At 37.6% G+C, this 19,011-nt stretch overlaps 1 protein-coding gene across 4 annotated transcripts in view; it reads left to right on the top strand.

Annotated features, from left to right (window-relative positions):
- Window positions 1–19,011, top strand: part of adgrb3 (adhesion G protein-coupled receptor B3) — a 238,882-nt gene that overhangs the window by 132,754 nt on the left and 87,117 nt on the right. For all 4 annotated transcript variants that reach the window (XM_067422099.1, XM_067422100.1, XM_067422102.1 and 1 more), the window contains 4 exons: window positions 345–446; window positions 2,470–2,576; window positions 6,509–6,703; window positions 11,177–11,245. In XM_067422099.1, the coding sequence (XP_067278200.1) occupies window positions 345–446; window positions 2,470–2,576; window positions 6,509–6,703; window positions 11,177–11,245 (473 nt within the window). The remainder of the gene's footprint in view (window positions 1–344; window positions 447–2,469; window positions 2,577–6,508; window positions 6,704–11,176; window positions 11,246–19,011) is intronic.

Raw genomic sequence — 19,011 nt, forward strand, 5'->3', positions numbered from 1 at the left:
CATGGCATGGGAACAAATTATTGCATGATTCACATATTAGTAAAACGTTCCAACCTATTAGTAAGTCATGGAAAAGAATTGTTTTTTCACGCATGTCATGTGTAGGGCTCCGTAATATTGCAGCAATTATATGACCTTTATATAAGGCAATTATATGAAATGTTATGGTATTCATATCTGGGCAATGTGAAATTGAATCATTGCATCATGATCCCTTTTCCCATTCGCCATCTCTCATCATGTACTTGTCCTGTCTCAAATGTCCTTTAAATAACAACACTGTATTCAAATCTACTAAGAATGTGGAATGTGTCTAACTATGCATTTCTATTCCTGAACCATAGCTCCTTATGAAATATGCCCGGAGGACTATGCTGTGTCCATGCTGTGGAGAAGAACTCCCTCTGGGGAACTGGCCTTCAACAGGTGTCCGCCCAACGCCACGGGTAAGAAAAGCCACCGCCGTCGGCGCTTGAAGAGCACTCAGCCAAACACAAAGACACAAAGGAGAAATAGTCCCAGACGCTTTTAAAAGAAAAGAAAAAGAACACAGCTTATGTTTTTTGTTCGGCTTTTCTTTTGCAGAGCATTTATTTCAGTGATGTTGAAATTATTCATAAATTCAGAAGGCTACGATGACAAATGTTTCTGACTAGTATGTTCAGCACTGCTGTGAATGCCTTTAAATGGCTTATGCTGTGTGTACCTAGAGATTTTTGTCATTTGCATACCATTGAACCCTCCAGCATTTTGTCAACTTCTGTGCGAGGCCGCTTTCTGCGGCGGAGACATAAAGGGGGGAAATATGAAAAAGAGAGAAGCCATTTCTCCATCCTGCATATACGTCTTCGAGATGCGGTGTAGAGGCGTCCCCGACTCTTTCTCTCTCTCTTTTCGGACCGGTCTGAAGTGCGAGCCCTACCGATTGTGGTCTGAGAATGGCGGAAGGTTCTGTTCTCTGTTGAGCTCCTGTGACCTCCTGCTATCTCCTGTTTTGAAAATGCTCCGGCACACCACTACAATGTCCTTGAAAGTGCGGGTGCTGGAGGAAAAATAAAAAATGCAGGCTCCACGAACTCAGATAACAGCGAGCAGTCCAAGCAGAGGCTGACTGCAAATGCGTGTTTAGATGGATTAATGTCTTTTGTGGATATGTTTCTATATGTGGGAGGACTGCCACCATAGGCCCGGATGTACTTTTGTATTATTTTATTTTTTTTTGCGGTTGGGGGGGTGGGGGTTGAGAACATTTAATTATATCATTTATACACAAAAGAGACGGTGTGTCAACCTGTGGGTGGAATTAGTTAGATTTACATTGTTTGTTTTCTGCATAACCCACGTCGAAATTCCGGGTTGTGCAAAAGCACTGGAGTGGGATCTGACGCCAGCAGCATGAAATGCTGGAAAATCTTCATTCATTATGAGGCTGGAATTAAATTAAACTCCGTCCTGGTTGCAATGAAAACGAATGAAAGCAACAGAAATCAAACAGTTGGAGATAGTTGAAGCTTTTTTGGGAACGATTCATTGGGAATGAAAGGGATGACTGCCGATAAAACGCCACACGGGATGAGAACTTTTCACTTTTGTTTTGTCCTATTTTTGTGCGCGAGCTAGATCGGACGAGGTTTGTGTGATCTTCGCGCAAGTGTGTGTGTGTGTGAGAGATTAAATCTGGTAAGGCCCCTCTGTGGCACCATGTGTTTTAATGGGCGAGATCTGAGAGCGTCCGCTTTGATCCGGCTCTGTGGGAGTTTTCCGTGATCTGTGGGCTGGATGTCCCTGCTTGGATGCCTCAGCTCGGGGGCAGGCGGCTGGCTGCAGCTGCGTCTCAGGTGGGCTGAGTGTGTTACGCTGTTGGCTGGGTAGCAGGAGGTGGAACCGTGTTGGAAACGAGAGCTGATAAGACGTGTTCGGCGGAGGGGTGCGGGCGGGTGTGGCGGGGTTGTTTCAAAAGGCGAGGACGCGCATTTAATGCGAGACCGTACGTGTGAGACATGCTCTGACGGATCGGAGGCGAGAAATTTTCGTTCTATGCGTTTGTTTATTCGCTCCCGCGTGTGGGTGGCAGTCTTGTTGATATCTCAGTTTGCAGGGTTCCGTTCGCGGTCGCCCAAAACAAAAAAGTCAAATCGGTGTGTGACAGCTACCGTCGGTTGACATCGTAATTCCGTGAGCGGGAATTATGACCGGCATTTTAAAGCATGTAATTACGGTTTCGTTTGTTCACGCATTTACAGCAGTGGCACATGTGCGGCACATGTGATCTGGCAACAGCCGCATCTAGATGGTGATGAAGGCTGCTGCTTTTATCGCTGCGTTCCTCTCACAGAAAGATGTGTGGGCTGGCAGGTGCAATGAAAAAGGAAAAAGACCTGCGAGAACAACTATAAACCCCTTCTCTGTATCTCTCTCTCTCTCTCTTTGTCTCTGCATCTCTCTTTTCTCCCTCCTCCTTCTTTGCAGGCACCACTAGTCGACGCTGCTCACTGGATCACCGCGGGGTGGCCTATTGGGAGCAACCCAGCTACGCTCGATGCATTGCAAATGAATACAGATACTTGCAGCAATCAGTAGGTGCAAAGTCAGCTTCCTGCGCTCTGCTTCTGTTTGTGACGTGCCATAAATTATCCCCGCAGTCGTCACGATCACCCAAACTATTTCCACCAGTGCCTCCCCACCCGGCACCCCAGACCACCACGCAGGTCTGCAAGATAAACTGCTATCATCGGAAAGGCAAATTAAACCGCTGCCATTGCAGTTTTCGAGACCCCGCGTTAATGGAGGACTCCCTCTAATTTCCTGCAAAATCCCGAAGACGCTTGTTCCAGCTCCACCGGAGCTTTTTTCCGGGAACGCACCTGCTGGACACAAATGAATGATTTTCATTCTTTTTGTTTCTCAGCTTCCTCTTCTTATCTGAGTCTCTCTCGAATGCAGTGCATGTGTGTGTTATTGCCAAGTAAAGCTTTAGATGCATCTAAACGCATGCACACACACACGCACAGAGAATGAATCGAGGAGACTTTCCATTGTAGAAGGTTTTATACTGAGGTAATGATATTTTCCATCCCCTAGCTTTCACATCTTTTTGCCTTTTTAAAAATTAATTAAGGCACTATTTATTCTTTTTTATTAAGTCACTTCCCTTGTGGGGTCTGCGCTTTTGGTCAGGTTTTACTATCCTGTTGGGAGCTTTTGGTCTTTGGACAGTGTAAGCAAAACCTGACACGCATACACACACACACACACACACACACACACACACACACACACACACACACACACACACACACACACTTGTTTTTGGGAAATGTGGGGACATTGCATAGGCGTAATGGTTTTTATACTGTACAAACCGTATTTTCTATCCCCTTACACTGCCCCTGCTATCCCCTTATTCTGCATTTTTAATTTCTCAAAAAAACTCATTCTGTATGATTTATAAGCCTTTTGAAAAGTGGGGTCATGGGTAATGTCCTCATATTTCACCCTCTCCTTGTAATACCCATGTCATACCCATATCATTATACACATTTGTGTTCTGATATGTCACAAAAACAAGCACACACACATACACACTCACACACACACCCACATGGGTTTTTGTGAATTGTGGGGACTTTCCATAGGCGTAATGGATTTTACACTGTACAAACTGTATTTTCTATCCCCCTACACTGCCCCTGTCCCTAAACCTACCCCTCACAGGATACATTCTGCATTTTTACATTTTCAAACAAAATCATTTAGTATGTTTATAGATCCATTTACATTGTGTGTCCCTTAATTTAGGTCCCCACGGTGACGCAAGTCCCCATGAGTCAGTGTGCATTCAGGTCCCCAATGGGATAGAAAAACATGAACACACACACACACATAGTGTTTCCATGTTTTATGTGGACTTTCCATAGACGTAATGCTTTTTATACTGTACAGACCGTATTTTCTATCCTCTTACACTGTCCCTGCCCCTAAACCTACCCATCACAGGAAACATTCTGCATTTTTACTTTCTCGAAAAAACTCATTCTGTATGATTTATAAGATGTTTTCCTCATGGGGACCTAAAAATGTCCCCACAAGGACAAGGATTTCGGATATTGCCATCTTTGTGCCATTTTGTCCCCATAACGTAGGGATTACCAGCCCACACACACACACACACACACACACACACACACGCACACACGCACGCACGCACGCACACATACACACACAATTATACAATCTCTCTTCTGTCTGGGCTTTCATTTGAGTCAGTGTGTGTGACATCATGTCAGCGTGATTTATGCATGTTTGTTCATTGGCCTGTTGTTTTGTGGTGAAGTGTGTAATTTTTTTATGCTTGTTTGGGGTCAGAAATATTTTAATGTTTTTGAAAAGACATACCTTATGTTCAACAAGGCTGCATTTATTTGAAATGTAAAAATAAAATAAAATAAAAAATTAAAATTATTTTAATAGGTTTAAAATAATAATTTATTCCTGTGAATTTTCAGCATCATTACTCCAATCTTCAGGGTCACATGATCCTTCAGAAATCACTCAAGAATATGGAATGATATTCCGGACAATATTCAAATGGAAACACAAATGCGTAATTTTGCAATTGTGTTTAAAAAAATTTCCGTGTATGTATGCCAAATTTTAAATGGAAAAACCAAGTCCATTTCCAGTTGCATTTACAATGACTTGAGTTATGACCCTGCCATTTTGGGACAGTTATGGAAAATCACTTTCTCTTCCTCCACGTCCTGCCCTTGCCCTCACAAAATTTTAATGGAATCACAAAGCCTAACACAGTCAACTGTCAATCAGTCTTGAGGGTGGGGTTTAATGATATAGTCAGAAAGTAGGCCACACCCTAGTAGTGGAAAACAAAGCATCGCTTTTAACATTATGCATTCCTATAAGGAAAACAGGGAGACATATCCAATAAACATCTCTATTTTTGCATCAAAAAGCATGTCGTAAAACGTGTAGTTTGTTGCACTTCAAATAAAGCCAAAACCTGGAACTATGTATTTATCACCTGCCAACCAAACAAAAATAAACTAAACGAAGACTGCTCTGGTTGCAAGCAAATTGACAAGAATATGTCAAGATATATCTGTGGAACCCCACAACTTAGAAGGATGTGTATGTCTGAAAATGTTTTAAATGTCAAAATAAAGATACAAATATAGTTATATGAATACATTAAAAACTGAAGCAGAATTTAGAGCGACCTCCTACGAAGCGAACATGAACTGTGATTGAATGTCACTACTAATGTAATTTTCTTTTTTGAATGTTTGATTGCTTGGATCGTGAGGACAGTCGTATGGACAACACACCACTCACATCATGTCAGGTTTCTATAGATTCTCTAATTTGAACTCAAGCTAATTCACTGTGGCAGCCGGAACTATGATGAGAATATATTTATCTGCTACAGGCCGACTACAGACACTGCGGTTTTCTTTTTGCTTCTTTTTTGTTTCTGGTTGCTAGGTGAAATTAAAATAAATTCTGGATTTTTGACTGAATTTAATAGGGGGGAGGGGGTAACTGGCCGGTTCTTATTGCACAAATAGCCGAATTCCCTATTTTCAACCACTTGGTCCACCATTATATCGATAAACCCAAATAATACACAAACAGAATTTGCATTTCCATTTGAAATTTTGCAGACGTTACATACACAAAAAATCTGAACGCAATTGGGAATCATGCATTTGTGTTTCTATTATGTTACAACATGCTTGCACAAATTAAAGATGCAATTGCAAATTCCTGACGAATAGTGTCCGTATTATCAATCCATACAAGAAACATTTATTATCAACTGATTTTTTTTCTTATTAATATTTTTGTTAACTACATTTCAACTTTGAGTATACAGAACAAAGGTTTTTATAAATCTTTTATAATATAAATATATTTGTGATCTTTTTTATAATAAATATATGTACTGCCACTTATTGAATGAATCCTTGCTAAATGAAAGTGTATATATTACTGACCCCAAACTTTTGAATGGTACCTGTGGAAGATGGGATAACTAGTAGTGTTTACTCATACAGAATTTAGCTTGGGAGTTTGAACAATTTTGCTACTTCAAATTGCTTTGCTTGTTGAGGAAGGGTGTTATTTGTAGAGTGCTATTATATGTGACCAGATTTTTCCCCACTGGTGAACGACAAAATGAGTATAAATGTTCCATTTTGAACACTTTAGCAACTGGATTGCAACAGGCTAAAACCATTCTAAGTATATGAAAAAGACTTCTCTTTTTCAGAGAAAAGAGGTGCTCATTTAGGGTGTTTGAGGAACATTATAAACCCATTCCGTTTAATATTACTTGAGGAAACAGGAATGACACATCTTCATATCAAAATACTAATGGTAGTTCTGTGTTCCACAACTTCATTGATGTTTGTAGCACGAGCAGGACTCTGTTAGTGTTGCAGTCTTTGAAGGACACACAGAACCCAGTCTCTTTCCATGTGTCTGTCTTCAGGTCCAGGGGCACCTTGCTAAAGGTCAGAGGAATCTGGCAGGGGACGGCATGTCCCAGGTTACGAAGGTCCTCCTAGACCTCACCCAGAGACGCAATTTCTATGCAGGCGACCTTCTTTCCTCAGTGGAGATTCTTCGAAACGTCACTGACACCTTCAAAAGGGCCAGTTATGAACCCTCTTCTGATGACGTTCAGGTAAAAGAGAAAACAATGTTGCTGTTTTGTTGTTTTCTTTTGTACAAACTCTAAGCTTATATTGTAAAAATCTTGTAATAGTATTAATTTAGACATTGTGGTCATCTTGAGTCTTGGACGTCGGTAATGCAGGTTGAAAGTACTGACATTACGCATTAAATGCCCTGACTACAAGACTTTTTTGTTTGTTTTTTTGCAAGCATTCAGAATTTTTAGTTCAGCAAGAATGCATTAAATAATAAAATGACAGTAGAGACTTTAATAATGTTACATAAGTATGTATTTCAAATAGAATATATTTTAAACCTTCTATTTATCAAAGAATTAAAAAAAATCACTGTTTTAAACACAACTATTTGCATATTACGTTGATGATGATAATAATAATAATAATAATAATAATAATAATAATAATAATAATAATAATAATAATAATAATAATAATAATAAATGTTTCTTGATCACCAAATCATCATATTAGAATGATTTTTGAAGACCATGTGACACTGAAACTGGAGTAATGATGCTGAATATTCAGCTTTGCCATTACATGAATAAATTACTTTTTAAAATATTAAAATGGAAACCAGTTAAATAATAATAATAATAATAATAATAATAATAATAATAATAATAATAATAATAATAACAATAATAATAATAATAATAATGATGATGATGATGATGATGATGATGATGATGATAATATGTACCATTACTGTTCACAATATTAGTTTTTATTGTATTTTTGATCAAATAAATGCAACCCTCATGAGCATAAGAAACTTCTTCCGACACATTAAAAATTCAGACCTCAAACTTTTGAACGATAGAATAAACTCAAAATATTTCATTATATGATAGTAGATGTTTTGAAGGGTTAATAAAAGTATTTAGTCCAATTATATTAAGTCGCTAGTGAGGGGCTTCTATCAGCCACATGACATAGTTTAAATTAGTCACATGGTATTTACATGGCAATGTGATTGGCTCTAAAAAACCCGCCTCCAGCATATCAGTCATGTTTCTAAAGAGGGACGTGCTGGGACTGCAATTGAGATGAATGGGAATGCTGACAGCTTTCTCCAGATATATGCGTTTGGTTGAAATGACGGAAGTTAGCAAAGCATCTAAAAATAGCATGCAGCACCTTCAAAATGGCAATGTCACTACTTGGGACCATGAACGATAAATATCTCTCCATTCTCGCCCCTTAAAGAGAGCTTATGGGATTGTGACACCGTACGCCAGCTGCTGATAAGCGATAGTTGCAAAGTCTATCCCATTCTATCTCAAAGCCCTGTCATAACCTTCCCAATGCCAAAATAAACCGATTTCTCATGACCTGTTTGTGAGAATCTGGGTATTTTTTATTTATTTTTAAACATAATACGGAGTGTAATGTGATTTTGTGCGTGTATGTTTGTGCGTTGGGTCGGTGTGGGAGGTTTTATCTAAGCCCTGATGTGAACCGGAGTAGCCCCACCTCCCCACGCATGTGTGCCGGGGTGGGTTGTGTGTTTTGGAACGTATTAATGCTGTGTTTAAGAGGACGCGTTACCACCAGAGGGAGCATAAGCATTCAAGTAGAAAAACAAGCGCGCCAGAGCCAAGACTGCCTCTCTCCTGCCTTTCGTGGCACAGAGGCAGAGCAGCAAACAAAAAAAAAGAAGACAGGCACACGTCCAGCTGGATATCTCATTCAGCCCAGTCACCGCAGCAAACATCAGCTCTCTTTCCAGTCTTAGAGTAGACGGCTGTCCCTGGCGCCTTCAAACTCGACTGGCGCTCTCCTTTCTTCCGCTGTAATTCAGTGCACATACGAGTGCTTAGGAAAGATCAACCAATCCCTGAATTGAAAGCAGCAGGAAATCCCAGGTGTGTTTCAGAGCCGAGGCTGCTGGACACATCCCATCATCTCCCTGTAAATCAGTGCTGTGATCCTCGGTGTAATTCCTCAAGACGCTGTTTGTTTAGACTTTCAAAATGCAGAGGATGATCTCCATTATTGCCTTTTCAGGGAACGTTTTTTCCTTTGCCAAACATTCCAGATATGAACTATGTAAAATTTCAATTTCAATTTAATTTATTACTTGTATAACCTGTATATATTTAAACAAGAGGTACAAAAACCATGCTATTTTTATGAATGCCATCCCCATTAAGTACATTATTGCTTTTTTTTAATGCTTCATAAAAAAATATGAAGAGCATAGTTTTCATTACAATAGTGTTTTATTATGCAAATGTATTATCCTTCTGCTGTAGTATATTGTCCTTGACATACAGAACATTATTCTTTGGGTGCTGTGCAGTGATATAAACAAGTTATCAAAGTTTATAAAGTATATTATGAAGTTATTCGGAATGAATTCAGCCTTTCGTGATGCCTCGTGATCTGTTTTATGTTGTCGTGAATAATTGCAGCTAATACAATGTGGTTACAGTTTATTTTAAGGTGTTGTTTTTTTTTTACAGTGCAATTATATATTTAAGTACTGAGTCATATTAATAACTACATCAAGTTAGGGTAGGATTAGGGTTTGGTTTAGGGTTAGTTGCATGTAATTATACACAGTTTACTGTTAATACTATGGTAAGTACATGTAAAAGGATACTGTAAAATAAACCTACACATTTTTATTTTTCCAAATTTGTATATCTTTCAAGAGCACAAAGCTTTAAAATGCATTATACACTGTAAAAAAAAAGTGTTGTTTTTGTTGGTTTAACTTAAAAAAGTAAGTGACCTGGTTGCCTTAACATTTTGAGTTTATTGAAATTAAAAAAATTGAGTTGATACAATGAAGGAAATTTGTTTAATAAATAGAAATTCAAAATATTATTGTATCTGAACTACATAAAAAAATGATAAATCATGAAAATAGCACTATTTGGCATGTTTCACTGCCTCATCTGAAAAAAAACACACAATTACCCAATATGCTTACAAAATCTTTTAATAATATTTTACTAAAGGTTGTTGAATCTCAAAAAAATTTCATTGTATTAACTCAAAAATTAAATTTCAATGAACTCAAAATTTTAAGGCAATCAGGTAACTTTTTTTCAAAAATAAATTTACAGTGTACCCGTGTGTAATATCATGCCTTATATATATTTATAAATAAATATACATTTATATATCTTAAAGGCGTAAACAAAAACAAATAAGGATTATAATGCATTTTAAATACACTCAAAAAATGATTGTATGATGCTGTTCACTTTATTTAAGCAATTCATCTCGATTTAACACCATGATATCAGGTTTCTGGTTCAAATCACTTCATGTTATATTGACTTACCTAAAACCGTTACTCTTTGACATAACTTGATGTCTTTATTTTCAAATAACATGATTCAATTAAGTAACAAAAACAAACAGGACTTTCACTTCCCATCGTGCTTTGCAAAGGGGCTGAATTCGGAGAGTAAATGTTTAAATAAAGTGCTATATTGGTATTTAAACGTTTGTATTTTGTTAGTGTTTTTAGACTAGAGGTTAACATTGTGGTGAAGTGTAGAGCATGTGCTTGGGGTGAGGACCTGCTAATAACAATTAAAGTTGTTTAAATAATACAGAACAACTACTTTGGGCATGCCATGGATGCAACAAAACCATATTCTTTTTCTCAACATTTGTAATTTTGTAATTAAACTAGATTACCAGTTATGGTTTTTGTTTGATATTCATTTTAGAATAAATTAACTTAATAGAATAAATGAACTTAATAGAGCATGGCGCTAGAACCGCCAAAGTCATGGGTTCGATTCCCAGGGAAAGCGAGAACTTACAATACTGTGAAAAATGTGTAGCTTGAATGCAATGTAAGTCGCTTTGGCAGGGGTGTCGGACTGGGGGGATAAAGGGTACCGAGTAACCAGGGCCCGAGGCAGGGGGGGCCCTTAGAAGTCAGTTTTATATACATACACATAAATGGTAGGGGGGCCCAGCAAGATGGTTTGTACCCAGGGCCCAAAATTTGGTGCTACGACGCTGCGCTTTGGATAAAAGCGTCTGCCAAATGCATAAATGTAAATGTAAATGCCATTGAATTAACGTTACGTAAAAAAATTTAAGTTTAATGAAATAAACAATGTTTATTCAATTCAACATAAACCAGTTCCGTGGAACCTGTTGACATAAAAAAATAAAATAAAAGTAAATCCATCCATCCATCATCCATCCAATATATCATTTTTTTTTATTGTAGGTTAGAGTCATTCGAACACCCGATGAATCAAATCAAGTCCGATATCCCGTTTTAGTCAGAAACATGTCAGAAGTAAAATGGATTGCAATTCACTTTGACACCGTTTCATACTGTATAAATAAATTATGCGTATTACACTTTCAAAGCATTATGACTGAAATGAGATCCTTCTTTGTTATGATCCCTCGCAAATAATCTTACCAGTCTCTTCCTGTGACAACAGCATTTTACTAACTCCAATTTCTTCTCTCCCCAGAACTTCTTTCAGATCATCAGCAATCTCCTGGAAGAGGAGAACAGAGAAAAGTGGGAAGACGCGCAACAGGTGGGTCTGAACATTGCGAAAGTGTGCTTTTGAAGCTTGGGGGTCGAGATTGCTTTATTATAGTCACATCTGGTGTTGTGTGTCACTCTGCGGCTGTATATTGTGTGATGAGCCCTCAGCGAATCGATTGCCATCACCAGTGCAGATGCTTTAGGTAATTGTCAGGTCAAAGAGGTGCCCGTCTCCACAGGCTGGGCTGCGTCAAATCAAACCTCCTCTGCCAAATACCGACCTCCCTGCTGTGCTGATTGGTGGAAGGACATCTGCAATATCCACTACATCCACTTGGTGGCAGCAGCATTGGCAGCATATGTCCAGCCTTCGTGCTCCTTGTCAGCGGTGACGGCATTGTCTCCTCTCGCTCTCTGAGAGACGGTGTAAAAGCAGCCTGAGAGATTTGGATTCTGCTAAGCTGAACGTTCTTCAGAAATCTCCAGCTGCATTATTATTGCTTTGGACCAAATTGAGTGCCTTAAATGTTTCTTTTTTTACTTTTAGCCTGAACTGGTAATTCCTCTTAAGCAGACGGTGGTAATGTTACTGTCTATCAAACGTAAGCGGCTTTGGAGCTCCTTCGCTTAATGTTTTCACCCGAGTTGTGGTGAAACGTGTCCTTGAGTGAAACTGGGTGCTGTGTGTCAACCGAATTAGCCCTTTAATGGAGTTTACAGTAGGGTAGTGTCACAATGCTTTTAAAGAAAAGTAATATGTTTTTCATTCAGGAGAGTATTCAGAGATAAGGTCACGTAGCCGGTCGCTTGTTTTGCCGAAGGCGTTTTGCACGGTTTAAACGGTCCCCGGAGCCGTCAGGGACCTGTTTTCCATTCACGTACCTCCTCTGTTTTGTCACAGATTGAATCTCCAAGCTCCTCAAATCATTAAAGGACATCTGAGACGGTTGTCACCGGCCGTGTCAAATGACTGACCTTAGAAAGCTCTAACGTTTAAAGATCACCCAGGATTTTATCTTGTCTGTCTGTCTTGTCGTTTCTTCTTTAGAGTCAGCTTGCCTGAGCTTTGATTGCCAGTCTAGAGTTCACACCTCAGATTCGTGGCAGTCTGTGATGTTCAGCCAGAGAGGGAATATTTTTAAAGGAAGTGCTTAAGAGAATTCACAACTTGAAAATGAAGGAGAACTCGAGGTTCATTAGTTTCATTAACTGGTGCTATAGCCTACTGTCTGCTTATAGAAGTGGGATAATTAAAATAGAGGACAAGCACTGAAGGTACGGAGACACCTATGGTAATCTTTGGTGTTCCTACCCTAGTGAAAAATAAATATGTTAAAATGTATTTGAAATACATTTATTTTATGCTAAATATACTACAAATACAGTGTACTTAAGATAAATACCCTGCCATTGTAGTTTTAGTATACTCATTTGGTATACTTAAAGTCTGTTAAATAATGTTGTACTTAATATCCTTTAGTTATAACCTTTAGATATATCCATAAATAATGGTCTGATTAAAGATATACGGAAGTATTTTATTGTGCTAAAGTGGAACTATGCAGGTATACTTTAGGTGCACTTTAAATATATTGTATTTAAATGATACAGTGATCATACTATACTTAGTACTAGCAATATTAAAGGGATAGTGCACCTAAAAATGAAAATTTAATGTTTATCTGCTTACCCCAGGGCATCCTAGATGTAGGTGTGTTTGTGTCTTCAGTAGAACACAAATGAAGATTTTTAACTCCAACTGTTGCTCGCATGTCAATGGGGTCTAATTCTAATAAGGCTACGAGTGTGCAATCTCATGGAATGTATATGATACGCACTTTATGGCGTGTATATGACACGCTCTTGGGTAGGATGGGTGGTTTATGCGTATAATGCGCCATAAAGTGCGAATTCCAGGGTGGGATTTTTGTTGGGAAAGTCAGGGGAGAGACGCATAAACACATGCAGCATCTTAAGGCCCTTTCACACTGGACGCGATTTTGACGTGCGAATAATTCGCGCAATGGTTTTTTTTTCCGATCAGCTGTTTGTGTAATGAGCGCTTCCACACCGAACGCGAATGTGCTGCGGCGAAAAAACGACATTAATTTTTTTCGTTTCGATGTCGATTTTTTTTTTACTCTAGCAGCGACAAAAACGGCTTCAACCAATCACATAAAAGGAAACAAAGGTGACAAAATGTCCAGTTGATGTCACAAGCTATTCAATCAACTTTAACATTTGCCAGGCATGGCATTTCTCATGAGATTACAACCGTAAGCTGTACAGCTGCAGCTGTGTTTGCCCACTGTATGATACAGACAGCAATATCTTATAACCTTTTATAAAAAGTTGATTTTTTTTTTTTAAACATTGTGTCCGCGATTATGGAAAGTGAACGTGTTGCCATCAGTAGGCTACGTCTGTGGCACTGAAATGTTTTCATTGTGTGACTCGACTGGAAACATCTGCTCGGGTCGATTGATTCCCAGAAGTTCGCGGTTTGTCTCGTCAGATGCACTGCCGTCTCTGGAGGAGATCCTCAAATTGTCCCACAGATTTTAGAAAGTAAGTGCAGAACCGGCCATGATAAAGTTTTAGCTCCTGTACAAGATTAGCATCCTCCCCTTCAGACTCTCTGTTCTGTAAGACTGGCTGCACCCAAAACCTTCTTCTCGGTCCTCTAAATAAAATGAAAAGCTCGTCTTCACTGAATGATGAAGTGCCCGTATTTTCTCGGCTGTCGGCGCGAATGTTTTGGAATGTTGGAGCTCTGAAACTTTGCAAATTCGTGTCGCGGCTGATGTGAATGGTTTTGACGCGAAATATTCGCATGCGAAATGTTCGCTTATTCGTTACGCTTTTTCGTTACGCGTCCGGTGTGAAAGGACCTTTAATTGTTAAGAAAACGAAACAAAATAAATGAATAAATAACTATTAATTACATAACACTAGGCTATATCATACAGAATTCAGAAAAAGAACAGTTTGCGACTTAAAGTGTTAGGTCACCCAAAAATGAAAATTATTTCATTAATTACTCACCCTCATGTCGTTGGACACCCGTAACACCTCCATTCATCTTCGGAACACAAATGAAGATATTTTTGTTGAAAGCTGATGGCTGAGAAAGGCTTCAGAGAGCCCTCTATTGGCATTCAGTACATTTCTACTGACCCACTCACTATCGCGTGAGTTCCAGGTGAGTTCACTTCAGAGACCTACACGGAAGACATTAGCTTGGCGGATAAAGTCATTATTTAAATTTTTTTTGCGCACAAAAACTATTCTCGTCACTTCGTAAAATTATTGTACAGCCACTGTAGTGAGATGGACTTTGGTGCCTTTAATGGGTCTTGTGAGTAAGTCAGTGGAAATTTACTGAATGCCAATGGAGGCCTTTTTGAAGCCTTTCTCAGCCATCAGCTTTCAACAAAAATATCTTCATTTGTGTTCCGAAGATGAACGAAGGTGTTACGGGTTCCAACGACATGAGGGTGAGTAATTAATGAAATAATTTTCATTTTAGGGTTAACTAACCCTTTAAGGGCTTTCACAGTTTTCCAAAAGTGGGCTTTCTCTCAGTTGACCTGCTGATGAATTCTCCAAGCAGGGTCAAAACATAAACATCGTGTTCATTAATAATATGCATCTAGACAGCTGAAATGGAAAATGATGGGCCGCCTCAAGAACTGCCTGCACTCGCCGCTGCAACCCTCGCACCACGCCAGGGCCTGAAACATTTCTCCTCCACAGGATGGATTAATGGATATTATAGGCCAGGGAGCATTTAATACTTTTCAAAAATGCGGGTCAGGTACAATATTTTCTTATTCTTTTTTTGCGGTCCGAGTTGCGGGCGGGTTATTTGAAACCGTCGGTCGGGTGCGGGTTGTTTATACATTGGCCCGCGCATCACTGATCCTTACAACTCGTCAAAATGTACACAAAAATCTAAAAAAGTTCTAATGTCCAATAAATACCGACATGTTAACTGTATGAAAAGTAAATCATTTCAATCCATGCGTCACATTTAAATCCGCAGCGTAATACGTGAATAGCTCGGCAAATCATAGCGTTTTCCATCAGGAGCAGTTGTGCTGGACATTTAGAGGTTAAGCGCGTTTAAGACAATAATAGGCTGATAAATATTACCGTTTTTATTCCATTCTGCACGTTCACATTCTTCCGCCAACGAACAAGCAGCCGCGCACAAGAATAAAACTAGTGTCGTAATGTAAAAGGGAAGCAAACGATTCTGTAGACATTTAATGTTGTGTCTGCTGACTTTAATTCTTTAACAGCTCCAAGTTAAACGCACTTTTATACTGTATACAGGCCGTTTTGCATTTATTTTCACACACCGTTTATGCCGTCTATATTAAGACTTTTCTCTGGGATTCACCATATTTAAATCCATATGTAATTTTTCCTGTCATTATCAGAAATCTGTTTGCTTATAGCAATACTTGTAACAGTATGAAAGAACAAAACACCAGCGGGTGTGGATAGCCCTTATCTGCGTGGTGGCGTAAATGGTAAAGCGAGTACACTTGAGTGGCAGCGACCCGGGTTTGATTCCAGTCCGTACTGGCTCCTACAATTAATATACATTTATATGCTGTCATTGTCTCACTGATGTTCGCTGGAGAAGCAAGTTAATGGTATACTGCAAAGTGACTATAAAATGTCAGCAAAAGGCAAATTCATAAGCTGCGCCATTATTTATAAAGATTACTTTATTGTAGCCTATTTGAAGCACACTATGATGCCATTAGCTATGATATCATTAGTTTACTTGGAATACCATTACAGTTTGTTTTGAATTTCACTAAAAGTGTGTTATTAGTATAATATTCCACAAACTGTGTAATTTAATTGCAATTGTAATGTACATTTGAAGTTTATGCTGAGGGAATTCTGCATTTAGTATATTTAAATTGTACTTAAGTATATTTGGAATAGTTCCACTTTAGCACAATCAAGTATATTTAATACAACTTTAGTTATACTTTAGCACTGATTTTATACAATTAAAATGCCTTAAGTACAAAATTAGTTGTTCCAATTTAACAGACTTTAAGTATATCAATTATAGTGTGTCACAATTGCATACTTATACGAAAGTACATCCGAATAAATTGTGCTTAAGTATTAACTTTTTTCACTAAGTTATTATTATTATTATTATTATTATTATTATTATTATTATTATTATTATTATTATTATTATTATTATTTTTATTATTATTCTGCTCTTGAGTCTATGGCAGCCCATAGAAGCACTTGCAGGACCGTTATGAAATTTGTCTGTCAAAAATTGAATTTTTATTTTTAATTTTATTATTTTACTTCTGAACACTTTTGGCCAAAAATCACAAAGCTGGTATCTTTATATTCAGGACATCACGCCAAACCATACAACACCCAATTTTCCAATTTCAGCCAATTTGGGCGACAGCCATTTTGAATTTTGTCAACAAATGCTATTTTATGAACGCATTGGTGTACGAAACTCAGTATGTGTCTTCGGCAGCATTATGACGAACCCACGCACGCACGCACGCACGCACGCACGCACACACACACACACACACACAAACACTACTATTTGCCAAAATGTCCAATTTTATATCTTTTTGCATATAGTAGTGATATATTATTACTAATATTATATTATATTATATTATATTATATTATATTATATTATATTATATTATATTATATTATATTATATTATACTTATATTGTATTATATTATATTATATTATACTAATATTATATTTTATTATATTATTATAGTTCAAACATTATTTATTATTATAACTCACACACTTGCATACACACACACACACACACACACACACACACACACACACACACACACACACACACATACACACACACACACACACACACACACACACACACACACACACACACACACACACACACACACACACACACACACACACACACACACACACACACACACATCTATTTGTCAAAATGCCCAGTTTTATATCTATTTACATTTAGTAGTGAGATAAAAATTATATGTATTATATTATATGTATTATATTATAATAATTTATATTAATTATATTATATTTAATACAAAAAGCATATATAGAAATATGGTAAAATCACCAGTTTTATCTGGTAAGTAATATGTTCACATCTGTTAGGATATAGTAGCGGGATGTTTACTCATGACTTGCAGTAGAAATCCATACAGCAGAAGAGCACACAGTAGAATACAGTATATGACAGCACAATTGACTGTATTTGCATGACACAGCAGCAGTGCTGGTTCATCTAATGGCCGTCAGCCTCGGCCATTTCCCGCACTGCTGTCTTCCCTGCACACTTCAGCAGCCCAGCACTGTTGCCATGGAGAGGGATGCTCACTTCTGTCCCCCACCAGTCTGACCGAAGGGGGGATGGGCTGATCCGCCTGCGTGGCCTCAGCAACTCTCTCCCCGTCTGCAGCCTGTCTGATTGGCTTGGCCCAAGATCGGCCCCCATGCGAAGGCAGAGCCCGATTCCTGCCAGGGGGATTATTAGATATGTGACTCCATTGCCCTGTTCCTGCACCTCACTAAGGGTGCTAATTATGAAATGTCACTCAGCGCTATTTTTTTCTGCACCTGCGTTTTTATTTATTTATTTTTTTCTCTTTTGCAGATCGGCTGCGATGTATTTTTGCGCATTGTTTGTTGTAACGAGGAGAGAGGGTTCAGATGATGCTATGGAGATGAGAGAAATATTAAGCACAGCGTCATATGACGTATTAATCCAAACTGTAAAACTGCTGGGTAAAAGGGTTAAGACAACTTGACTTTTGACAGTTTTAACAAACACAGAGCAGCGTTTTTAAAATTGCATTCATATGCTATAGTTGCCTATTTATTAACTTAATGCATGAACATATATTTATCAAGAATTACTACTTACATTTTACTTCAGTTAGTTGCCAAGGCAGCTATTTATTTATTTATTTATTTATTTATTTATTTATTTATTTATTTATTTATTTATTTATTTATTTATTTATTTATTTATTTATTTATTTATTTATTTATTTATTTATTTATGTATTTATTTATTTTAAATGAACAGAAACCAATTTAATAGTTTTACTTTTAGTTATCAATATCAAAATCTTGTTACATTTTGGAGGAGGAGAAATATTAGGGTTAACACAACACATTTTTTTTATTTGTTAACATTAAAATTATGAACTATACTTTTACAGCATTTCTCAATCTTAGTTCATGTTAATCTTAACATATTCCACTCCATTTTAAATATTAAATATTCAAATATATAAAAATGGTATCTGTTAATAGTGATTAATGCACTGTGAACTAACATGAGCTTGTATAAATATTTAATAAATATTTAACAAAAGTTACTCCTTGTAAGTTTATGTTAGTTAATGCATTCAATTATTATATTTGAAAAGGGTTACTCGTAAAGTTAATATAAATTGATAACTGACCCTATATTTTTTTAATGCACATTATTGGTTGTACTGTGCATCCTTTTAGTTTTTTAACAATTTAGTTTTCATCATATTTTGTCATATTTAATCATTGTTCCACCTTTAAGATAACCTTTGTATGCAGTGTTGTGTAAGTTACTCTAATAAACATAATGAATTACTATTTACTGATTACATCTTCAATAGTCTAATTAGATTACTGTACAAATTACTCGCTCTAAAAAGTTATTAATTACATATTACTAGTCACTTTCTAAATCCTATCAATGTCGAGTTAAGGGATTCAAGGATAGACATGAAATGTCTCT

Source organism: Pseudorasbora parva, chromosome 17 (assembly GCF_024679245.1).
Source record: "Pseudorasbora parva isolate DD20220531a chromosome 17, ASM2467924v1, whole genome shotgun sequence".
Lineage (NCBI taxonomy): Eukaryota > Metazoa > Chordata > Actinopteri > Cypriniformes > Gobionidae > Pseudorasbora > Pseudorasbora parva.